This window comes from Anser anser (genome assembly GCF_964211835.1).
Source record: "Anser anser genome assembly, chromosome: 2".
Classification (NCBI taxonomy): Eukaryota; Metazoa; Chordata; class Aves; order Anseriformes; family Anatidae; genus Anser; species Anser anser.
The window spans coordinates 139,069,246-139,094,827 of record NC_139721.1 but is presented as its reverse complement, the minus strand read 5'-3'; the positions used below and the strand labels follow the sequence as shown (position 1 = coordinate 139,094,827).

Here is a 25,582-nt window from a genome sequence, read left to right as displayed (position 1 = left end):
AGTGGCAGAATGACAATGACTTTGTTAACCTGACTCTGTAGATTAAGATGATCATGCCTGAAATTTCAGTATTTGGTTGGCTTTAAGGGAATGCCTTTTCCCATTTCATCCACCAGCTTTCCTTACCCTATTTAAATGGTAATTACACATTTATAATGCATTGCAGGTGTCACTCTAGCCACAGTCCTTTGGGAGCACTGGAAGCCATAGAGAGCTTTAGCAACCAGGAATACACACTTTGAATTGTTTCTTTGTTGCAAAATTTGATAGTATTTTTCATTTGCTCAAATACATGAATGCAATATGATTACACAAATTATATGTTGACTGTTAGAAAATTTTAAAGGAGAATTCAGAGTACTTTGCAGCTTGTATAGCATACAAAGGAACTACAATTTAATTGCTGCTGCATTTGCTGCTATTGTATGTTCAGTATAGCATTAGTAAGAAGCTGCTTTATTCTTTATTTCAGGATTTTGCCTGGTATTAGTGGAAGGCTTCTGTATCTCCATTTTTACAAAATGATTGCCTCTCATGATTTTGGGCTTCCAAACCACTTGCTTCAATTCTGCAAAGGTTTTAATAGCTACTTTAGTGATACATAATCCTATCTCCTTTATTTTGTGCGAGATGCTGATTTTTATATTTAGTTTGTTACAGTAAATGTTCCTTCTGGTCAGGATGCATACTTATTCATGTTGACCTTCTTTAGGTCCCCGAAGCAGGGAGGTCATGTATTGCTGCACATAAAGCTGTTTAGTTTGTATGTTAAAAATAAACTCGTTAATTTGGGGGTTAAAAATAAAGAGGAAAAATGTAATAAGGGATGCAGATCTGCAGCATATCACAAACTAGTTCAATTTTTTGCAGTATATACAATCTCTTGTAAGAATTTCATTAATTCTATTTTTAGGCAGTGCTGATATGTGATGAGGGTCAGTCAGGTCTTGGTGACTGAGAAGCTGCATAGTTAGCAGGGTACATAAATGAATATGCTAGAAAGAGGTATTAGATTCTTAGAATTGCCTCGTCATTTCATATATTTTAGGTCTCATTATTTCATAGAAGCTAAGGAAAGGTACTTTACTATCATGCCTTTCAAATTTTCCAGTGCTGTTTAATACTGGTAAGTAGGTCAAATAGTGATCTTGTAACGAAGATAAATAGAAGATGCTCTTAAGTTCTTGTAATTGTCCTGCATATTGATCTTTAAGTTTACAGTAACCTAAAATAGACTTTATTGCAAACAGGACGCCTCAACCTACAAACAGCTAACTTCTTTGAACCTGTAAATGTAAATTACAAGTTGGGTAGTTGCTCCCATGTCAAATGGGAAGCAGTTGAGAGAGACAGCCTTCGTGTCTGGTTCAAGGCAGTCTGCGAGCTTTAGTTGCACCAGACATGCAATCCAATTAGCATAGGCTTGCAGCCCCTCTTTAAGTGTCATGGCTAAGAGCAGCTGTGGCAGCTGACAGGAGCTTTTTGTCATGCTGCTTTTTTCATCTGTCTCTCTAGATTGCTTTTGTCCACTTATTGGAGCCTGAAACAACTTCTTCAGTAAGAATATTGGTGCAAGTGATGAGCTGCTGTCTCCTTGTTTAATATAATCTAATGATCTACTTAAAATGCTGAAGATAAAAGAAATGTAAACCTTGGATGCAGATTTCAGCACAAAGTTTCTCTGATGCTGTAACCTCTGTGGCTATCTCCACTCAGGAGGAGGGTTTGTCATTTCTCGTGAAGTACCCCCTTTCCTGAGAATAGAATTCCTGAAGTTACAACCAATGAAACTCGCACAGGATTCACCCACAGTTCTTAAGGCCTGAACAGTTTGGTTCTGGTATTGTGCAATAAAACAGATCAGAGAACTTGAAGTTAACTTAAAACATGCTAATGCCTATTGGTGGAAAACACCTGCTCATTGTCAAACCTGTAAGTTCATTAAAATTAAAGCAAGTATTGCTGAGAATAGTGAGTAAAAATGGCACATTCACTCGAACTATCAGGACTAGTTGCCTGAAATGGCTTTTGTTTGAGTGTGTTGGAGGCGGGGCAACTAAAAGACTACTTGCCCTCTTCGGAATGATATATGAAGATTTCATCATAGAAGTTTTGCACCTACCTCTGATTCATTTGAAATTGGCACTGCTGGATGTAGAACACCAATTCCAATGAATCTCAGCAATTTAAGCTGTGAGAGCGATGTTGAAGGTTTTACTATGTTACCTTCAGATGTATGAAGTGTCAAGTATGTATTTTGAATGAATTATAGGAGACAAACACTATATAGAGATACTTATGCAAACTAAGTAAAATCAGGAGAGTTACAGGTGTGTGCATGTTTATGTTCTTTTCAGGTACAAGGTGACTTTTTGGTGTACATTTTGTGGCTGTAATAGGTCACAGACACTTACTGGTTGAGGCAACTCAACCAAGGGGGGCACCTTCTTGATCATCTTAGTGAGTATTTTTTTTTGAAGACTTAATTTTGATTTTGAGATAACCCCCTTTATCCTTTTATTCCAAAGTTAATTTTGTCAGGACGTCTGGTACCACCTCTTACGGCTTTATGGAAGATTGTTTTGAAGTTTGGTGCCTAAAGTTCTGAGTGGAACTGCTTTCTGCAAGTTTAAAGATACAGAAATCTTGATCTCAGTAGTGTTAATAGCTCCCATCAATGCTGTCATCTAGCCATATTCTTATTGTAGAAATGCTTGAAAGATGACTTTTTCTGTAGTTGTTTAAAGAAGGGGTAGTACCTCTGATGGCAAGGTATCTATCAGGTAAATAGACTGTATGTCTTTTTACCTGGGTGAAGCTCTATAAATGTGGCTGACTTATGCTTTGGCAAGTAACAGCCATTAGGCGTGAGGGCTGGTTTTGATTTTAACTTCTTACAAACTGGCTGCTTGAAATCTTTACAATTTGAATAATTATTATAATAGGAATTTTTGTGCATAGTCCTTGATACTTTGCTGTTCCCTATCAGGTAGTCAGTTGCAGTTACTGATACAATAATCAGCCATGCTTCTTGCTTGGTATCTTAAAATACGCTGGTAGTTTGAAAGAAATGCCACAGCTGCCACAAAGTAGACAAGACTACAGTCTGCATTTGGTATTTCTGAGTTTCAGATAGAGCAGTGAATTTTGAATATCTGTGTGCAGGTGCGTGTGGAAAAAGCACATTGTGTAAAGATCTGAGGGGAGTTCCTAAAAGATGTGGTAGAGACGAGTGCAGTCTTTTCTGCTGTTGTGAAGCTGAACACTTAGGGCTGTTTGGCTTTGCTGTATTCTTTCTCTGTCCTAAATCAGTGAGCTAGAGAAGAGTCCAGGCTTGCCAGTCATCAGTATAAAAATGTTGACAAAAAGGTACTGGCAGTTGTGCTGTTCTTTCACAACAAAAGGTCAGCTTCTGGATTCTTACAGGGCTCCTTTATTTTCAGTACACGCTTCTGCCTAGTCTAAATCTGGTGTGTGGTTTTTAAGTCTTTTTGAAATAATTGCTGTATGGAACAGTGATTGCTCAACTAATCCTTAAAGAAGATGGTATGCGTATCCAGTCACCCAGTAGAATTGGACAGCTTTACAATGCTTTCTGTGACAATATTCTGGTTAAAACGTCAAGAATCTTTGTGATGGAAACACACTGCAATCTGCTTGAAGTGGTGCACTTGTTCTATCCCTGGAGGTTTCGGTGAATGCAGAGGTCATCTTCATTTGTTCTTAGAGATTGTTGTCCTGTTCTGGAAATGCAGCAAATGGCTGAAAGTGACAAATGGTTGTGCATATTCAAAGCAGAACTAAGTCAAAATAGCAGTGCCTTACATTTAAAAGGATGGTGATCTTATAATAGCTTTAATTTATAAACTGGCCAGTCTGAATCTGCTCTTCCTGAGCCATCCCTGCTTAGATTTTGTAAACTTGTCTCTCTCAGAAATGTGTTCTGTGGAGTATACCTCACAAATGAGAAATGTTTTCTCCATAAGAACTTACAGAAATGGTTTCTCCCTCAAATCATGAAATACCTGTTCATGATTATAGTCTGAGAAATAAGAGTGTTTAAGAACAATTTCAATTTGAGTGTCTGGGTGATGATAGGTCATCTATTCCAAGACAAGAATTGCCTTTTAGTTTTGTTAAATAGAGTACCTATTTCAGTGGGCTCAGTAACTCAAGCCTTATAAGCAATACTGGTAAGAAAATGATAAATGTAATAATCTTATTTTTGTTTTGCAGGTCTTCTTCAGGATTCTGATAATCCATACAGCAGATTTGAGAATGAATAAAGCTGAGCACATTCCATTAGACATATAGCTCCAGAATACAAGGAGACTTTTTTTGTTTTCATTTGCCCTTTGAGATCTCTTTTTCCAAAGATTGTTCTCCTTTTACCTCCCCCACTCCCAGTTTTAAAGCTAGGTGTGGATGAGGACTGCACGAAATACATATCTCTTACCTATATAGAATGATTTTTTTATAAATGCTTTTGGTTGTTGAAATGTTTGCTTATATTGACATTTGTGTGAAACATTACCTTTCCTCCTCTGTCTTTTGTTACCTTATTTAGATGGTTTACAGTCAAGATCATGTATTTGAATTCAGTCTTAACTGCCACTTAAACAGTTGTTCCTGTGTTCCTAAATAAAGATTTTTTTCCTTACTGTATTCCTTGTATAAAAATAAAAGGCAACAAGGAAGCATAGCTTTACACAGCAGAAATAGCTCATGTTGGTATGGAGGAGGAACTACACCAGGCACATTCTTGTGTCCTCATAGAATGAGGAGTGTTTACTCCCCCCCCCCCCCCCCGGAAAAAGAGGAAAGATTAATGTGTAAGGGTTGAGTGAGGGGAACATCTATCTGTTTGAGTAATTAAATGCAGTAACGGAAATGTTAATATATACTCTGGCTATATTACTGATTTTGAAAAAGAAATTATACAGCAACATTGGCAAGGCCTACATTTGGTAAAAATGTACCTGATGCTCGACTAGATGAACATGTACCTAACTTTAACTTTGTGAACACTTTCTTTTGTAAGCTTAGTGTTTAAAAAGTAAAAATCAAATGTTGCCAACATTCTGCAGTTTGTAATAGAGTAAGTGTGGTGGGTTGACCCCTGCCAGCAGCTAATGCTACCCAGACACTTGCTCCTTCAAAGTGAAGGGGTGAGAGAATGGGAACAGCAAAAGTGAGAAAACCCATATGTCAAGATTAAGGTGGTTTAGTAAGTGAAGGAAATGGGAGGAGGAAGGGAAAGGAGGAAAAAAAAGCCAAAACCAAGTGCTGTGATCACCACCTCCCTGGAGCAGACCTCGGCCCAGCCAGTTTCTGTGCACTGACTAGCTCCCACCAAAACGCCCTCTTCCCTTTTTAGTGCTGAGTATAATGTGGCATGGCATGGCAAATCGCTTTGGTCAGGTCGGGTCAGCTGTCCCAGCTGTGTCTTCTCCCAGCTTCTTGCACAGCCCTGGCCTATTTCCTGGTGGGGGCAGAGTGGGGAGAATGAGAACCTTGACATTATGCAAGCACTGCTCAGCAAAGGCCAAAGAACTGATGTGTTAGCAACTCATTTTAGCCACCAATACAAAGCACAGTGCCATGCAGGCCATACTGTGAAGAATGTTAAATGCATCCCAGCCAGACCTAGCATAGTAAGAAAGTATTTGTTTTTTAACCTTTTATTCTTTTCCATAATGTGATTTATTTCCTCTCTCTTTTCCTAGAGGTGTTTCATTGAGCATTTTTACTAGCTTACCAGTGTAATGCAACAAGCGAGGAGCTTGTACGGTTTAAATAACCTCTCTGTATTATCCGTTAAATGTACAGTATTGAATATATTCATGTTATTTTTATCAATGTTCTTAAAATAAATGCTTTAACATCCTTAATTTGGTTCTGTTCAGTTCTGGTCTTTACAATGTTAACTTAGTTTAAAAGAAGTGATCAAGTATGAGTTAGAGAAGGGAAAGAATGTGGTTTTGCTTTCACTGTTTCCTGACAAAAGAATAAGAATGTAATGCCATGTAGGTGTGGTGGGAATTAAATCTTGTTTGTGCGTACAGAGGTGAATTGCCATTTCTTCCAGTGCCGGAGAACCTGCCTGTACTTCAGCTTTGGTAACTATCTTCTATTGCTGATTTTGGTACAGTGTTCACTTCCACTTTTTTCACTGTATTTTTCTCTCTGAATATACAGTTCCTCAGGAATTTATGTAAAAATATGGCTCCCAGTTCCTGAATCTGTAGTGGAATTAACATTGATGAAACAATGGTGCAGTTTTCTTTCTTTTTTTTTTTCTTAACTCATATTTAGCACTTTTTAATTTCATGTTTTCTCAACTCAGCTGTTCTCAAGTCTGAGGTATTACTCAAAGGGCTGTCTTGGGAGAATGATGGTCTGTGATAAGAGTGAGTTGATAGTGTGGAAATAAAACGTGCTGATGGTATTCCCTGGAGAGAACTTCTGCAAAAATGATGGTCTGCCTGCTGTCTCCTGATCCAAGTAGTGACATTCCTGACTTAATAGAAACACATTTTTCTTCAGCACCTGCTACAGTATGTGAAGGGTGGGCTGTCATGCCTTCTAACAAAAGGGGGAGGAGGGTGAACCTTTCTTAAGACCCAAAATACTTCAGGGGTATGGAATGGGTGGAGAATAGTTGCCTATTACATTTAAAGAGAAGGTTGAGTGAAGCAAATGTAATTGTAAATATGTGAGCCTGGTGGTTGTGGGCATCAAAAAGTAAGAATTGGTCAAATTTCTTTTAACCAGTCTGTTAGCATATGCTAACTTCACAGTGTAGGCTATAATTTATACAAAAGTCAAGCTGGACATCTAGCGCTGTATGATCTTGCTTATGCAGTTCAAGACCAATTCAAGTTCAATTTAATGAGACCGCTGCGGGCAGCAGCCTTAAAGCTCAGAAAACACAAATCCCCAAACAGTCCCCAGACTTCAGATTATTTAACCTATATTTGCGTGTTCATTGGAGGAGTTAATTGGATGGAACATATCCTCATTTTGGTATATTAATTGCAGCCTTCTCTGGGCCTTCTTGTATATCAACGTTTCTTACTTTTCCAGAAATAGTGGATTTGGCTTATCAGTAGCAAGGTTGCTAGTCTGGTTATTGTAGTGCAGTCACAAGAAATTGGGAAAGCTACGGTAAAAAGAAGTAACATCATATCTTTGGTTCCCAGGTGGGTGAACAAAGGCATTTATCACTTTCAGTAATGAGCTCCCCCTTCTTCATGTGCCAACAAAAGAATTAGAAGGGATGCAACATATAAACAGAGTGAAGCTACGTAAGGAAACAGCATGGCCTAAGCCATAATACCTCTGCTAATCACCTGGTTTTGTCAGGCTTCCCTCCCTTTCCTTCAAGCTCTATTCTCTCTGTCCTCTGTAGACTTTTTCAGTTATTGCTGGTTAGTTTTAGTAGTGAAAGTGTTACTGTCTGAAAAGAAGGGCAGGCTAAGAAACTGAGAAGTCTAAATACACTTTTATCTTTCAACAGAACAGAACTTCCAGTCCTGAAAACTCAAATGGGTTGGTTTAAGTTTAATGTTGAGAGATGTAATTTATTTATGTAAAGAGAATTTAGACAGATTGAAGTCTGCTATTTTAACTTTTTTTGTTAGTGCCGGAGGATACTTTTTGCCACTTCTGAAAGCTTGGGCTTGATGATGAGTCCATTTATTTTCTGCACCGTCCTATTTATTTGTTATTTGATTATGAAATGGGCATACGAAAATTGTTTTGAAAAATAGTCAATTTTTTGTTATTTACTTATGTAGTATAGGGTCTTCTTTGTGTCAGACTTCCATACACAATTTTTGCTGCCTATCCTTTCAAATAATCTGTGTGCCAAACTGCTATTTCTTATTACACCAAGTAAGCATCCCAGGAGGTGACACGTCCTGTGGTTATAGGGTGCCTACAAAAGGGCTGCGGAACACGCAGTGCTCGAGATTTTCAGTTTGTCCTGAAAGGAGTGCAAGAATTAGCTAGCATACTTTTCTTCCCCTCTTCTTTCTGCCAGGAACCGAACAGGAAAATAATAAAGAAAAAAAGAAATTTTGGGAGGAGACGACTGGGGAGAGTGGGGAAGTCAGTGGCTGGGAGGCAGCGGTGTTGGCAGCAGTTGCACTTCCTGCCTGTCTCTGAGCCTGGTCAGCTCTGGGTTTGGGGCTGCAAGCAGCCCGGGCTGCCCTGTGCTGCAAATCGTGGCTCAGAGAGGCTGCGTGGGTGGAGGCTGTTGAAGGCACATACGTGCTCGCATCTCTCCAAAAGACAGCAGCGCCAGACTTGTTGCCAACTGGAGGAGAGAGAGGAAGGAATACTTGTCAAAGTATTTCCCAGACCGAAGTGTGGTTAGCTCCAGAATATTCCTGAAGCCAGGTTTCTGCTGGCACTTCGCAGAACTGGCTGAGACCACTTCCCAAATACTTCTTTGTCCAAAACTTGAAAGAAAAGGTTATGGATGTGATACCTTCAAACAAAATCCCAAACCTATAGAACCTTTATTTATTTAATGTCTTCATGTGGTTTATGCTCTGGCTGGGGAAATGCATTCAGTCTTTCATGTGGCATCGTTAATGGTTTGGATGCAGCATGAGAAGATCATATGACTGAACACTTAGAAATGTGTGCTGGCTCTCAAGCCAAGCACTTTCATTTTTTCAGCTTCATGGTATCTTCATGTCTAAGTCTTCTTGCCATGTATCACTGGTTGTGTGAGTTCAAGTGCATTTGTCCTCACCAACACATTTTAGTAATTAAAGAAAAAAAAGTCACTGCTTTACCTTCTGATGCTGAGTTCCTTACAACAGATATTAAATGCCAGAATGAGAACAAAATTCTTTGCTTTCACTCTGGTTCTTCATGCTTCTTTAACTTAAAGTGACGTGGTGGAGGCTGGGCAATATGCAAGCAGTGGATGGACCAAACTTTCCATGAAAGGGAAAGGCTGTGAAGGGGGGCAAAAGGGAAGTCACAGCACTAAGTGGGGAAACGGTAGAGTGGTGGTCTTTTGTATCAAAATACTCAGCTCCATTGAGTTGCCTTATCAAGCATTTTCACGTCAATTTATTTGCTGTATCAACAACCAGGCTTACTGTGTATAGGAAGAGTGGCTGAAAATGCCAAACTTTCCTCACCTATCTTACACAGTTTACAAAGAAACTCTTTGGTGGTGTCTTATGTGAGCTTCCACAAAGCAGGAGGGGCAGAAACTAAGTCCAGACCAAGAGAAAACTGCCAATGGGTTTCAGCAGTTTAACAACTTTATCTGCTGACTGGGTGGCTGGACCATTGGTATATACTGTAAATCAAATGTTGGAGTGACTTTTCTCTTGCTGATAAAGCAATTGTTTCTCAACATGAAAAAGTAATAGAGGGCAGAGTTTTTCAGCTGTCACTTTGAGTCAAATGCTTGCTTGGCAGATAAATGAGTAGGAGTAAGCAAAGTCACTTTGAGAACCATGTAAGCTTGAATCTGTGTGTATATTAACATGATAAAGTAAGATGCAGGATGAAGAAAAAGTTATTTGCAGCCTGTCCAGAGACATATTTTTCCTTTTTTTTTTAATTTTGACCTTCAGTCCAGTCTGTGCAAGGAGCTGTCAACTGGAAACACAGCTAAAATGATTAGGAAATGTTTAATTACCCCAAGTTTAGGTGGATTTTCATAGCACCGTTTCTGTCACAGCTCCTGAGCTAACTGTATTTCTGACCTGCATCTCAAGGGCAAACTTTCCTACACCCTAGCTGTCACCTGGCTTGAAATAGAGTCAGGCACTTGCTGTTCTCAGACCAGCCCTAGTTACTGATTTCCCAAGCAGCGGTTCAGGTATGACACACACACACAACTCTTGACCTCAAGAAAAAAGGCCATCAAGCTCTCGTCGAATCATGGAATGGTTTGGTTTGGAAAGGATCCTTCAGGATCACCCAGTTCCAACCCTCCTGCCATGGGCAGGGACACATTCCACTAGACCAGGTTGCTCAAGGCTCCCGTTACCTCTTTTCCTTACTTCTTTTCCTTTTTATCAGTATGGCACTTCTTAATTTCTTATAACCCAATGACCTCTTAAGTCCTCAGCCCTGGCAAAACAGGGCTTACAGCTTTTCAAGGTGTTGTGGGAATCTGCAAGGTGACAATTTTACCTATTATATTTCAAATGTGCCAAAGTTTTCTTTAGTGCTGCAGTCTTCTTCCTGCATGTTCTTGAAGTTCCACTAATCTACAGAGTAAATTCAGATCAGTGAAGCGCTGGATAGATTAGATCAGCATGGAAAAGATTCAGCATGTCATTTACAATGGAAAATCCTGCCTCTCTGACTGGCTGGAGTTCTAGGAAGGTGTCAGTGAGTGCACAGATAACATCAATCTAGTGACTATGGCACAGCTGGAATTACAAAAAAACTTTTGACCAGAGGTTACTAAAGAAACGAACTTGACTCGGGATTGGAGGAAAGGTTCTTTCACAAACTGAAAGCATGTCAAAGGGAAGATGGCAAATAATTTTTAAGAATGGTGAAGGGTGAGCAGCAGGGATAGGTGCTAGGACTCAGCATCCTGGTCACCTAGAGGAGTGAGATCTCCAAGTCTGATGATGATAATGCTGGACTATTGGTGAAGCTGTCCACGGAAAGACCTCACAAAACTGAGTATGTGGGCACGTGGGCTTTAGTGCAGACAAAAGTGAAGTAATGCAACTGAGGAAAAAGACTAAGCCTACATGATGCCGAACTTGCAATTGGCATCTGCAGCTCCAGAGAAAGATCTGAGTCGCTACTGACAATTCTCTGAAATCATATAGCAGCCAAAAAAAAAATCACTACTTGCTAAATTTTAAGTTGCTATGAAATCATATAGCAGCTAATGGTTTACTGAGCATCAGGAAGGGGGCAAAGGGGTGTCATTTTGTTACATGAAATTTTCTGTTTTATGAGGAGAGACCAAAAAGCTGGACCTCTTCAAGCTAGAGGGAAAAAAAGAGAAGAGAGTGATGTGATTGAGGTTTACAGTAATCAAGGCGATGGATAAGGTGAGCTCAGAACTGCAACTTCACGTTACCAGAACCAGGACACCCACAGTGAAACAAGCAGGAGATCAATTTAACACAGACGAAGTGCTTCTGGAGCAAGCTGTCATGGGGCGGTGGAGACAGACAATATCAGCAGGTTCAAAAATGCAAACTCATGGACAGCTAGTCTTCTTTAGTGAAGGGAATGCTAAAAGGACTTTGTAGATAGACCCAATGACTTTGTTAATAAAATTGTGAATCAGGGACAGTATGAGGGGAATGGTCTACAGTCTGTGGTCTCTTAAACAGCAGTTTTATTTGTGACTCTTTCCTTATTATTTTTGTTTGCAAGCAATGAATTAAACAAACAAACAAACAAAAAAACAAAACAAAAAGTTTTGTGGCAGGACTGACACTGTTGCTACAGACTAGTGAAGTGCTTTGATGCTTTATTTGACCAGCTCACAGCCAGAGCCAGCAGAACAAAGGCTTCTTTCTCTCTGCGTCATCTTGTTTTGTGGGTGCCGATTGCAGGTACAGCTATGCTACTTTCCTTGCAGTTACAAGCAAGAAGCAGGTGAGCATCTGCATGGCATCATGTTGTCATGGCTGCATTTTGGGGCAAGCTGGTGGAGAGAAGGCTCATTCATGCCTCCACACAGACATGGTACCAAGAGCAGAGCATGCTCCTGATGGAGCTGAAAAGTTGTTCCCACCCTTCCATACTCAGCAGCAGAGATCAGGTGCTGTGGTTTAGGAGGGATAACTTTGTTCTGGATTTTAGACTTCACAGTCTTAGTTGTGTCACTGGACAATCACCCTCATGGGTGATTGTCTTTTGGAGTTTTTGCAAAGATCCAGATGTCAGCACAGCAGTCAGCCTCCTTAACAGGCAAGAGAATACTGGCTAAAGGCACCATTGGTCTGACACAAGAGAAAATTTCTTTTATTTTCAAGGCTACGTCCCACTCCTCGTGTCTGAAGCTATTTGTGTTAAGAGTTGGAGATGATTCCTTGCAGTGTGCAGACATCCAGAGTTAATCTTAGCCTACGCATGTTAGAATAACGCTAACTGGGGAGAAGTCTTCAAAGTCAGGGAGTAGAAGTCAGTGCCTGGGAGCAGGAAGCATCCTGCAAAACACAAACCACTTCATAATCTGCTGTAGCTTCTACTTTTTTCCTGCATCATCTTTTCTATTCCCTGTTTGGCCCTTGCTGCATCCATTTATTTGCTTGTTTATCTAACATTAAGAGCCTGGAAGTCCTTCCTGCTGCTGCAAGGATCTCTTATCTTCCATTTATTCTCAAAGTCTGCTTCAGATCTTCAGCAATCTGCCCTGTCATGGTGCACTACGATATCTTCACAGCTTTTACATTTTAAGACATAAGTAACACTTTCAGTTGTGCTGAGCTTGAATTTTCTGACATGTATGTTTAAGAATTTCATCTCTTTATACGTATGCCATTATTTTCTACAAGCTGTGGTCTTCCATCTCAATTTTTTGCATGGTGTTTCACAACTGCATATCTCAGTGATGTGAGACCTCTTTTAAGACTAAGCCACATTTACATGGTCTCGTGCATATTTCTGCACTCTACCCTAAACAACAAGGCATGCAGTTTACTTTTTTTCCTGCCCCTCTATATAGTTAATGGTCTTGAGATTCATAGTACTCTATCTAGACAGTGCAAATTGTATGGATATGTTTGATTTCATCAAGCGATTTGATGTACAGCTGGGGAGAAAAGAGGCAGAGAACTGTACAAATATCTAGTTCAGAGCTACCTGAAGAGTGGTTGGGTTTAACATCCAGTAAACTCTGCTTCTAGTACATTTCTCTAAAGCACATAAAGAGGCTGACATTGCTTTTAAGTTACTGGGAGTCAGTGCTGCTCCCACGTGCTCTGTTGGTTTGACATTTGAGGTCCTGCTTCTGGGGACGCTTAAAAAGCACAGCGCGTGGGAGCAGGAAGCTCAGCGGTGAGGCCAGCTGCAGGCAGCGCTGGAAACCCCTCAGCTTGTGGGGGGGTTGAGCCAGTGGAGACCAGTGCCAGAAGAGCAAATGCAAGCGAGCAGCTCTCCCAGGATGGGAGCGAAGAATTTTGGCAGAGGTTTTAGCCAAAATAAAATATCTCACTATTTTTGGAGATTTCAGTTTCTCTTTGCACTTTTTCCTCTTTGTTCATTAACAGCATTAGAAGAACTTTCAGAAGTCCCTTATCAGGAATAATTTCTTACTTTTTGTGCTGTTATACATATGGTAGGTGGAGTGTGAATAACACAGAATAAAAACATTTAGGGAGGTGTTTTTAAAGAGATTAAACATCTATTCTGGGCTGCAAATGTCATGACTAGCTGCATGCTCTGATTAGTTATTGCTTCTGCTGAAACACACAACTCATTTCAGTGCTCAGCCCTGTCCTGTAAATCCAGTCGATTCACAAGAGACCAGAACTCGATGCAGGCTGATATAGTGAATTTCTTTTGAGGCAGTGGGATCAGGTGGACTAGGCCTCTAGGGGAGGAGATACCGCCTATACACGCAAATTATGCTAAGGTCATTTCCAATTTTCTTTTTTATTATAATTGGTTTGTAACTGCCATTCCCATCTGTGAGGAAAATCATATTAAAAAAAGAAAAAACAAAACGTTTATAAAATCAAATCTATCAACACTTGGGAACTCCTCAGCCATGGCCACTGTTGTCTTTATCAAACACCCACGTTCTAGGAGTATCAGAAACACCGACTTCATCAGACAGTAACATGCTTGGTGTTGTGCAAATATGTTAACAAATTGTCCCCTACAGCTTCTCATCCATACATATGGGCATCCCTGTCATATTAAGAGCATTTAAGGCTCAAACAGGGGGCCATGAAACTGTGAAAGTAGGGTATTCAAAGCCATCTTGGTGCTGAGTTAGTCCTCATCAAATATAGCATATGATGGTTGGCCAAAGCTACAAGTCTGATGTTACTACAAACCTGACAATAAAATTGCTGCGTGCAAAAAATCCTCTAGCGGAAAGATTTTTTTTCCCACTCAAAATTGAGAAGAAGAGTGCAAGGCATGGTATAAAACCTGTTTTCTAGATGGGCTTTAGAGAATCCTCTTTTCAGTGGGTCGATTTCCTGAGAGCAGCTCCTGAGACCAGCTCTGCTTTGCAATGCACTCTGCCAAATGTGCCTAATTCTTAACTCTCGGTTTCACCACTCTGTGTGATCCTTTAAAATGTTATTGTTCTTTTAGCTCATTTTTTGTTATGTAACTTGCAATAGTTCCAGTTATTCAACTCTGTATTTCTATAATTGGCATGCAAACTAATCACTCAATTAGACTGTGTAATGATATTGTAAAAAAAAATAAAATAATAATTAAAAAAAATTAACTGAGCAAGGGAGCATTTAAAAAAGCTTTTAATAGTATTTACTAGACATGATAGTAAAAGAGGAAGGATAGATAAATGAGGTTTATTACATGCTGATAACATGGTACTTTCTAAAATAACTTGAAAGGACAATACCCACTTCATTAATGTAATTACATGACAAAATTATCAGAATGTAATGAATAAATTTAAAATGTTATCTATACAGTATGTTATCAGAATAATTCTCAGATTGGAATTAAAAAGAACACTAAGAATTACAAGAATTTAGGCATGTTGGCATGACATTCAAAATACTTGCAGATCCTTTGTTGTGTTACAATCAGATTTAGATAATCGGAGATAGAAGTCTCTTTGCTTTCATTTGAAAGGATACATGACTTCAATAATGTTTTCAGGCATATATGCCTGGATGTGGCAATTTAAATGCTAAATTTTTCTTCCTCAAAGAATAAATCATGAGTTTGAAAACTATTTGAGGGAGAAGGGTGTAAACAAAGGAAAGCCTTTGACTCCTTTCGCTTACCTACACAACAAGGAAAGTTCTACCATGTATTAACCTTGAGACAGCATTCTCTTTTTGCCACTTTTTATTTTGTTTTGTCTTAAAGTCTTCCAACTTTATTAGCATGCTTATTATAAATATGCCTCTGTTTCCAACGTCAGCAGCAGAACTGGGGAAGGCGATGTGGTGTGTTAGTGCAGAGACTTCATCTGGCTGAAAATTAGTCACTTTTGAAGGGGAGGGCCTGTGGAGGGTGTTCATTTTCAGCTGAATCAGGTCCCTGAACTGGCTCATTGAGCAGCCACCCAAGCGTCAGCGCCAGTTCACGGGGGGAGGACTGGAGCATGCAGCCATGGAGCGGGGAGCTGCAGCTGCCTGCAAGTGGCTTGGCGCAAATAGCTGTGGAGCGATGCCATTTGAAGAAAAGCACTGTGCTGGATTAATTTTAATTTGTGTTGAAATATTTTTTTTTCAAAGAAAAACATTAAAAAAAAATTTAAAAATATGAATACTTAAATTCTGCAAATATACAGAATTATATCACTCAGAGAAGATATTTAATGCCCTGGGGCTAGGCACCACCAAATCTGATCAGACAGTTCTATGATGAATTTGGATCTTGGATATGATGGAGTAGTTCTACGATGTTGGTTTTAATCATTGCACAGGTTATTACTTTTCTTAAATGAGTATCACAAGGGAACTGTCATTTGAAGGAATACATAATTAGATTAGGATGTGAAGCAAAAAAGGAGACATAAAGTCTGTGTCTTTTGTTACAAATTTCCTTCCTGACGTTCTTTTCAGTACATCACATAGATTAAAAAAAAATAAATTAATATTTTTTCTTTGTATCTTCTAGTTGCATCACATGATGAACTCCCATTTTAAAATACAGACATATGACATCAGTCAAATTAAGAAAGACAAAACTATACTTACTGAAGTACATTGAAGCATATCTTGAATTGGGACTTGCAACAAGGAACAAAGTGCTGAGCATTTGTTTAATTAATTTTGAACACAGTAAAGCAAACCTTCTCTTCAAGTTATCCTGGGAAGAACTATGAAACAAAACTGCTCATTTACTTAATGTGAAAGCTGCTCAGATGGATGGAAGGATAGATGCAGACCGAGCTGTTTGTCATTACTGAGACCAATGTTCTTGCTGACATCAAACACAGACCATGTATCACAACATCTGAGTTCTGTGTCTGAAAAGACAGATGATCTTTGGACACAATGCACCACAGAAAGCCCTGCTAGGTCACTGACTGTCACCTTCCAAGGCCAACCCCTAATCCTCAGTATAGAAATTGAAAAAAAAAACAAAAAACAAAAAGAGTGATACTGTGCTATCAATGTGCTTTTATTATTAAACAGCAAAAAAATTGACATATTTCTGTTCCTTGATAGCTTGTTTCCTTTATCTCCAATCTGTTTTCTCCTGAAGAATGTCCCGTATATACTCCCTTCTGCTTGAGTCTTTTCTTTTTCTCTGCTGTTGCTATAGTACCAAGGAACTCTTTCTGAGGACATGGGTTATTCTGATTTACTGGCTTTCAGTGTTTCCCCTTCTTGTTCTCAGTAAAAAAATGAGAAACAAAGCATTGAAGTTTCATACAGAGTAAGGTTCTTCCATGGCAAAGTAGCTATCTATGAACTGGAGGAACTAGGTGAAAAGGTGGGTTGAAGGCAATAGAGATTTTGTTTCATTTGACTGGGATGGAGTAATGAGGGCTTAAGTTCACCTCCTTTGGGATCCTTGGAGCACGACATGCAATTATGAGAGCCTTGTTTTGTTAACTCCGGGAGATGAAATTATCAGGGGCTTTCCATAGGACTGTATAACCCACAGACTGTTTTTTCTGAAAGACATTTTTCTTAGCAGCACTCTGTCAAGGAAAGCTTTCACCAAAATAGAGTATATATATATAAATATATATATGTGGAATGTGTCTTGGGAATCACTCCCCAAGGATATTTTTCTGTGGGTATGTGCATTTATTTATGTTGTGCATCACTTTTTATAAATCTTATAGATATGTCCATCCTGGATGATTGTGAGTGCCAGGGGAATTTCAGAAATATTTTAAATACTTTAGCAAGTAATTTGGGACTACTTACTGTCTAAACTCTTACTATACTAACTGAATCACCCTGAAAGTCCTGTTCATTTTATTACATTTTAGAGGTGCCTCCTTACAAAGGAGAAACAAAATATGATATCTGGAAAATTATATAGAAGTAAATAGAGCCCTGTTAGAGTACTTTGTGATTGGCAAACTTTTCTTATATGACCTCAGTAATAAAAATGCTAATTAGTCCTGAATTTCATACTTCTTCTGATCATACGTGGAGAGTTTGGGTACTTAATTTAAAGCTTGAGGTTAGATGACATGAATATATACTGGGCTTGAAATTTGTTTTGAAATTTAATCATTACAATCGTGGTAAAATAAATAATGAAAAGTTGTAAACTTTGGATAAGGTTAGATCTAGTTGCAATTTCACAGGTTTTTGGGATCAATTCATTGCTGATGTAAGCAGACATATCTTGTAATCCTTGTTTACATATAGACCAGCAACACTAATGGATTTGCTCATCGAAGTACTAAGACCTCTGTATTAAGCTCTGGAGTTGCCATGCAGCTCTGGCTAGCAGCTTTACAGGGATGACTTTCTCTCTACCAGACTGACTTCCTTCTACTTAGATCTGAACCTACTTCTCTGTTAATTCTAGCCTAATGGTTCCAGCCCACTGCTTTCCTCTTGCTTGTCATCATCTCTCCCACCTCTCTCCAATTTGCCTCCTTGCCTCCAGCTGTGGTACCCCAAAACCGTTTTGAACATGCTGGTCAGCCCCTCCTGTTTGAAAGCATTCCCTTCACCCAACATCTCCCCATGATATTCTTTCAGGATCCGATCCTTTCCATCACCCACGCATGGCTGTACGCTTTAAACGATTCTTCCAAGAGGCAGTAGGATCCCAGCTGAGACCAGTGCAGTGCAGGATTGGTGAGCCAGAGTTCAGGTAATGGATAAAATGGACTCCAGGCAGCACAGGCTGCCAGGAGTGAAATGAACTAAGATACCATTAATTCTAACGCAGATTTTCTCTGCTGCAAATTGTTTCTTGCTAGTTTGTTTTGAAAGATACTTCATTAAAATAACTTGTGTTGTCACCTGACTTATAGGTCAGGCAAGTTGAGGTTTCACAGCACTGTACTGACAAGGCTGTCACAAGTCCCGTAATTAGTTGGTATGCCTGGAGTTCATCGCAAATTTAATAAAATAACCTGGACTTTTCTCCTCCTAATTTTGCAGGAGGTCTCACCTTTTAGCATTTACTCAGTGTGCTGCTTTTTTTTTTTTTTTTTTAACAAAAGACTGAGGAAATTGTCGCATCTTCTTTTCACAGAGGTCCAGACTCTCTAAACCTGGCAGCTCCTTTTTTTAGCATGGCTTTTCCTCCCTTTCTCCATGCAGCTAAAATCCTCTGCTTCTCACAGGCTGGCTACCACAAGTTTCTACTCTTTATTTTTGACAAGGGTTCTTTATACAGCTTCCAAAACTGGTTTTATAGGCCATATTTCCAGCTTATGGTCCTGAGTATTTCTTCCATCCTTTGTTTCTTTCTGCTGCCTCTCTATCTCCTGCTGCATTACACACACCCTCTTTTTTTTTTTCCCCTTCTAAAACTTTTTATTACCTAATTCCATGTAATTTTCTTCTTGCACCAACCCCTACCTCTAATTAGTGTCGCCAGCTCCTCTTCAGTTGAATTTTCCTTAGAATGTCTTTATGCTTCCTCTAATTCCTGGAAGTAGGTCTTTTAAAAAGCAGGCACAAAGCCTCTCTTTAATCTTCCTCAAACCTCATTTTTTACTGGGAAATATATTCCATAGTGGCCAATTTGCTGTGCCTTGTGCTTCTGACTCATTTTGCAGATGATGTGTACTACCATTCTCCATCTATCACATCTACTGGCTGCCTTCCATTGTAAATTTCAACTGCAGTGTTTTTGCGACAGAGTCCATATCTGCATTACTTGCATGGACAACACTTAGTCCATAAAGGTCACTGAACAGCAACAGGAACCTCAAACTGCTGCTGCAATGTAAGAAAGACCGGTGCTGAGAGATCTTGGAGCACTGCTTTGTGCTGCCTCTACGAAGACCAAAATACATTGCAAGCTAGCAGTGAAGGACAGCACTTATTTTGTACTCAGTACTTAATGGTGTGCAGTGCTTTGTTACCACAGTGATAGGAACTAAATAAAACTGTGAGATAGTTTCCAAAACCTTTCCTGAGCAGAGAGTGGCATGTGGGCTGAACTGTTTTTCCCTGGTTAAGGTGCTGATTTTGGGATAGAGCTGAGTGTAAGCAGCAAACCTGAGGAAAAGAACAGATGATGTTGGAATACAAACCTGAAATCCATCTCGATTTTAATGTTAAGAAGGCAGATTTCCATTTGACACAGCAGTCTTTCATGTATAACCGTTGCAAATGTTTTGCATTATTGGGGAAGGGGGCTGGGGAGAAGCTTATCTCCCCGAGGGGAGTTGATATTCCCATTATACTCTCTCCTAAAGATCTGAGCAGTCCAAAAAGGCAGAGATCATTGAATAAACAGACTCCATCCAATATGCTGCTTCTCTAGCACATCTGGTCTAAATGATAGCCATTGCAAATGACTAAAGTATATCAGAAATGGGGAAAAATACAAAAGCAAACCAACAAGAAGTTGAATAGATCTTATAAATAAAGTAGGGTTTACCTTTCAACCTTGTTTGTCCAAGATGTCAGGAGATATATGTGTTTCTAACTTCACATGTAGTGCTTAAACACTCACATCCAGGATCAACTAGGTTTGTGTGCCTTCCCAAAAACAGGGATTACTTATGAGCGGATCTTTGCCCATGAGAAATTTCCTCTGCCTGTGTAAGTATTGTGTTTTCCCAGCCAGTCAGCTCGGCTTTGTATGCATACAGGCGTGATCTTCAAGTTGTACAAACAGAGCTATAGCTCTGATAGCCAGGGACTTTGCTGCAATGAAAAATAGTGATGTTACAGTAAACACCCTTCACCCAATATTTGCGATAAAATGACATGATTCACACATGCTTTTTGAGTGCATCTAAACAGATCATCCTCAGTCCTCCTGCTATTTCATTTTGCATCATTTTCATTATGAAAGTATTTTTTGAACACTTCAGTGACTTCAAAGCTTTAGGATCTGATCTCACAATGGCTGAGGCCATTACATTTGAAATCCCATTTTCTTTCTTACTAGACCTTTATCAAGATGTCACAAGAAAATGAGCTCATTAAAAGTTTTTTTCTACTTATTTCACAGGAACAACATCCAGCTTTAATGCAATGTTGCTAGGTAGCCAGGTGAACTTAAACTGAAAAGCATCTCAGCATACAAATCCCTGCAAACCTACTGTACACATGCCTGCTTAGCAGTGTCTCGGAGATTGCACAATTTTTACAGCAGCTTGAATTCTAAAAGCTTTACATTTATAATTGGTACTTACATTTCTTTATTAGTTTGAAGCATGTAGGTTTGTGATGCATAGTCGTTCATGATTTTTTTCTCTCTACATCCTCAGTGTGATTTCCTTCCATCTGTGTGTACTGGGACTGGCTGGGATGGAGTTAATCTTCTTCCCAGCAGCTCCTATGGTGCAGTAATTTAGATCTGTGACCATAATAACACTGATAGCACACCAATGTTTTAGCTATTGCTGAGCTGTGATTGCACAGTGTCAAGGCCTTCTCTGTTTCTGTCTCCCCTCCTCCCCTGCCAGTGAATAGATTGTGGGTGGGCAAAAGGTTGGGACGAGACACAAGAAAGTAGATGAATCAAACTAACCAAAGAGGTAATCCATGCCATATAATGTCACACTCAGCACTAAAACAGAGAGGATCAGGTGTGGGTAGGCTAGCCACCTTTTGATTGGGAACTGGCTGGGTATCAGTCTACCTGTGGGAAGTGGCAAGTGATTGCCCTTACATCACTTGCTATATCCTTCCTTCCTTCCTTCCTTCCTTCCTTCCTTCCTTCCTTCCTTCCTTCCTTCCTTCCTTCCTTCCTTCCTTCCTTCCTTCCTTCCTTCCTTCCTTCCTTCCTTCCTCTTCCACTTCTTCTTCGCATATAAAACTATTTTGTCTTGACTCAGGACTTGTCTTGCTTTTGCTCTTCCTTTTCTCTTCCCACTACAGGTGGTGGTGGTGAAGTGGGTGAGCAGCTGTGTGGTGCTTGGCTGCCTGCTGGGGTTAACCCACAACACTCTGCCATAGGCAAACCAGAAAAAGTTCACACTTCCTGATGAATTAAAGTGTACTTGCTTATGTCAGGAGGGAGCTGCCTAGCAGGTACAGGAACTGTAAACATCAAAGCTGAAGATGCTGTGTTACACCTACAGCCATTTCACCGCTAAGGTGAGTATAAGGTAAGAAGAAAATAGAAAGTGACCCCACACATCAGTACATGAAGTAAATCGACCACTAGAGGGTACTTGAGAGGTAAATCATGGGTGGCTCAAAGGGTCATTCCTAACCAGCAGCCAGCCATCAGGTGACAAGAAAACCAAACCCTTTGCATTGTGTCTTTGGAGCTACGTGAGCTGTAACTCATCACTTCCTAGGCCAGGGAGCGGGGTCTGACAGCAGCAGTCAGGCCTGAGATGTAACATCTGAGTCTGTTTGCCCCCCATTTATCTTCAGGGATGCACCAAATACAAACAAGGTAAATTTCCAAAGGTTCATAAAAAATGGGATTTAATAACAATCACCAAAAAGGCAAAACATGACATGTCAGCTCTGAGAGCTTTTGGGGGAACAGCTTATGATGTGGACTCAGATTACACAGGTACTCTTCTTCCGTTACTGCTGAAGTTTAATTTTTGTCGCTAATGCATTTTGCTAGCAGAGCTTAAAGGTCACATCCCTAAGGATATGGCACCGTTTGTGTTAGCAGAGCCTGCCTTTCTCTTTGGATAACAGTCATCATGGATTGAGTATTTCTAGAGGACAAGTGAAAGTGAGATTGCAGGTGTGGGGGGAAGAGAATGGAGGGGTGTTTTGTGGCTTTACATCCATCTTCATCAAAGGAGGGTCACTAAGGAATTGCTGTGTTAACAAGTAACCCAGCTCTGAGCACTCAGTCCCACAGGCCGTGGCAGGGAGACAGCTTTTCAAGGTGAGCAGACTGGGCTAATGGAGGATGTCTTCGGCTGGGGAGATTTACGAAGATCTACTTTACATTGGCAGTGAAGGCCTGATGGGGCTGTGCCCTCCCTGCAGGAGTTACAGCCGACAGTCCTGCTCGCTATTTCACTCCCGAGGGAGGCACGGCACTCGAGGTGAGGGCGGGCTTGCCCAGCACCCCAAAGCCGTGGCATTAGCTGCCTCTTCTACAAACACATGCTGCCTTGTTATGTGCTCTTTGGGTTTTGGAAATTCAAACCCTTGGCCCCACATGGGTTCAAATAGAGCAGGAATGTAAAACACTGCCTTTGTGGTGTCCCTAAGGAAAAATGGTGGGGGTTGGGGATGCTGGGAGATCTCAGACCACGTGAAGTTACTGTGTGAATCCAAACAGGGAATGCCCAAAGATCTGGAAAATGCACAACTCTCTATTACTCTGCGAGCCACCACCTGTGTCACACATCGCAGATTTGGTTTTTGTCATTTCATCTTACCCTGCAAGCAAAGAACAGGGCAACTGTGGCCGTCCTATCTGCAGAAAGTAGATTTCTGCCGTACGGAGTGCTGCAGGCCCATTACTGCACTGTTTACAGCTTTAAACAATATGTCAGTTTACACAATAATAAACAACTGCCAACCCTGCTGTCTCCTCTCCTCCAGAAATAACAAACCCAACCCCGTACCTCAGTGCAAAACATTTACATGATTAGGCTCACTGGTCTGCATGATGCATGGAGGCAAATGTTTCCTGTTGTCCAACTTGCAATTGATATCTTGGCAAATATTTTTATTGGACTTGATAATCCTTACATTTGCAGACTGATTCAGCTTGACTCAGTGGCTGTGGCAGAGGTCAAGATTTGTTATGAATTCTTACCAAAGCCAGGCAAGGAGATGCAGGAGTCATAAAGTAACTGCAAGCTGCTTTTTATGTAGGGTGTATCTTTGGGGAGTTGATGTGAAAAAAGGATGCTTTAAATAAAGTGCCTGGCTTTTTATAATGCAGCTGTCCCATTAAATGCAAACGAGCTTTAACTCTGTAAGACGCTTTTGGAAGAAGGCAGCAAACAGCAATATTCTTTAGCATTTTGTTCATGTTAATTTTCTTATGCCACAAATTGCAAGACTAAAACATAAAAAGCAGAGCCAAAAGCTTGCCCCTACAAGGAAGCAAAATGTCATCATTATAATAGCTGCTATCTCTGTGGTTTGCAAATTGTGCATTTCTGCCTTACTGGTTTCCTGAGATGGGTGGTGGAAATACAGAAGAAGAAAAATAACCACCAACTTATGAACTTGATCAAAGCTGCAAAAGTGATTTCACATTCCTGAATTCAATGAGTTTTCAACGCTCGTGCCCCTGGAAACAGAAAAGGGTTGTTGGGCGGGGGAGAGAACAAAGAAGGACTTTAACATATATGTTTCTGTCAAGAGAAAACCACACGGGGAAGAATAACAAAACCTGCAACATGCAGTTTGAAGGTTTCTGCACAGCGTCAACCTCTTCTTTCCTCTGGTGGAGCATGTCTGTGTAACATCTCTGCAGACTGAGATTGTACAGTTTTCAGGAGACAAGGGCTGTGTTTCTCTCACTGGCACCACACTGCCGTCTAATTTAGGCAAAATTTTCCTTGATTTAAAAGAGCCTGACATGTGCCTGTAGATTGCTCCCAAGCAGCTGCAAAGCCAGACACTTGTCAAAAAATTTGAAGTTGCCTGTACTGTCACAGAAAGCAGAACACACTGCAGTCGCCTGGCAGAGGCTTGTCCTCTGTGCCCGATACAGTTAGAGTTTACCTAGAAAATAGGGGGGAAAATGGGAATGTTGTTCCAAATTCACTAGGTGCTAGTAACATTGGTTTACATTAGTAAGACAGCATCAGTTAAGCATGGTTAATTACAGGTTCCTCAGAAACTATATCCCTAAGTGCCAAGAGAAAGCCACAGACTGAATTACGGCAGTGTTCGTGCAAGTCTCAGCCGGGCAGCGAGGCTGCCTGGCGTGAATGGTATGCACAGAAAGTGAAAAGGGCTCAAATGCTCAGCTTTTGCTTCTGGACCAGAAAATATTATTTATGTTGACGGCGTTTTCCTCTTCACTTGGAGTAGGAGTATTCACAAATATTAGCATCAGATGTAAACAAAGATCAAACTATTTAACTATTATTAAGGACTTAAATGTCATTTTTTTTGAACGGACTGAGTAAAATATGCTGAAGTGCTTGTGTCCTCCCTTTTTTTCTCCTTCCAGCCTCCTTGTCTGTTTCTTCTTCTTCTTTTTTTTTTTTTTTTCCTGTGCCCGTCTGTAAGGTTTCAGTTTCCACCCTGTCTCCAGTTCTTTCCGTAATATGACATATCCGACATTAATGTGGCATTTTAGCTCCTATTTCAAAGACGCTACTGGGGTCATTAGGATTCACACCTCTGAAAGCCTTTTTATCAAACAGGCTGTACATTCAGGGGTTGTGCACAGGACGTTTTGCCAGTGTTACTGTACTGCTATATAGCAGGACAATTCCTGTAATCTGGTATATCACAAGAGCCACGCATGTAAGCGGAGAGCAGATTTCCACCTCGAGAAGCTCCGTATTTGCCATCCCTGCTACATTGAAATAGACAGATCCGATCCCAAAGAGCTCAGAATTGCAGATGGCTTGAACCCAACTCACCTAAATGCTTGTCTAGACAGATGTGCTTTTAAAATTGAGTTAAAAACTCTTAGCTTGGGCAGCGTCTAATCCCAGTAAATTGCGTTAGCTAGCCTCATTAAAACCCAAGTTCATTTTAACCAGATAACACGCATCAAAATACAATTTGAAACAGGTAAACCCAGGTTTTAAAATGTGTTACCTAGCACGTATTGTTCTCGAAAAGTACCTTCTTTCTGTTTTGGACTAGACACGGCCATCCATCTTGATGGGTTAAACTGATTTGTTTTTCAGCAGCGTTGGTTCAGTGGAGTTAACAAGATCAAACGCCCTCAACGCTCATTAAGCCGCAGGCTAACGCATCTGCAGGCTTGTTGGCCGGCTGCGTTTTGGGACGCACGTGGGGAGAAGCCCAGCTTTCCACTTGAGGGCTGGGGTGCAGTCCTGGGGGGGCAAGGCACCGTTGTCCTCCTGCTGCAGTGGATCTGGGTGATGCCTCGGGCCAGAGCCTCTGGGCTGTTGGCGGAGGGAGGGAGGGAGGGATGGGGACGGATGGATGGGGATGGATAGAGGGATAGATGGAGGGATGGGGTTGGATGGATAGAGGGAAGGAGGGAGGGATGGGGATGGATGGAGGGATCGGATGGATGGATAGAGGGAGGGTTGGGGATGGAGGGAGGGATGGACGGGCCCCGGGGCCGGCCCGCTGTCTCCCCGCCTCTCCCCTTTCAGCCCCCGCTTCCCCTCCCGGCCGGCCCGGCCCGAGGACGCCGCCCCGCAGCCCGGCTC

General features: G+C 40.7%; 1 protein-coding gene and 1 long non-coding RNA gene across 4 annotated transcripts in view; one reads left to right on the top strand and one right to left on the bottom strand.

Moving 5' to 3' along the window:
• LOC310893972 (pituitary tumor-transforming gene 1 protein-interacting protein-like) overlaps positions 1-5,891 on the top strand; it is a 36,207-nt gene extending 30,316 nt beyond the window's left edge. For all 3 annotated transcript variants that reach the window (XM_083823593.1, XM_083823594.1, XM_083823595.1), the window contains exon 7: positions 4,237-5,891. In XM_083823593.1, the coding sequence (XP_083679719.1) occupies positions 4,237-4,286 (50 nt within the window). In that variant the 3' untranslated portion in view covers positions 4,287-5,891. The remainder of the gene's footprint in view (positions 1-4,236) is intronic.
• Positions 5,892-14,908: 9,017 nt separating this feature from the next.
• LOC310895508 lies at positions 14,909-25,576 on the bottom strand. Its single transcript, XR_014580740.1, has 3 exons — positions 25,023-25,576; positions 20,471-20,613; positions 14,909-19,976 (listed from the first exon to the last, which is right to left on the bottom strand). It is a non-coding gene; the product is annotated as an uncharacterized lncRNA (long non-coding RNA).
• Positions 25,577-25,582: the final 6 nt, after the last annotated feature.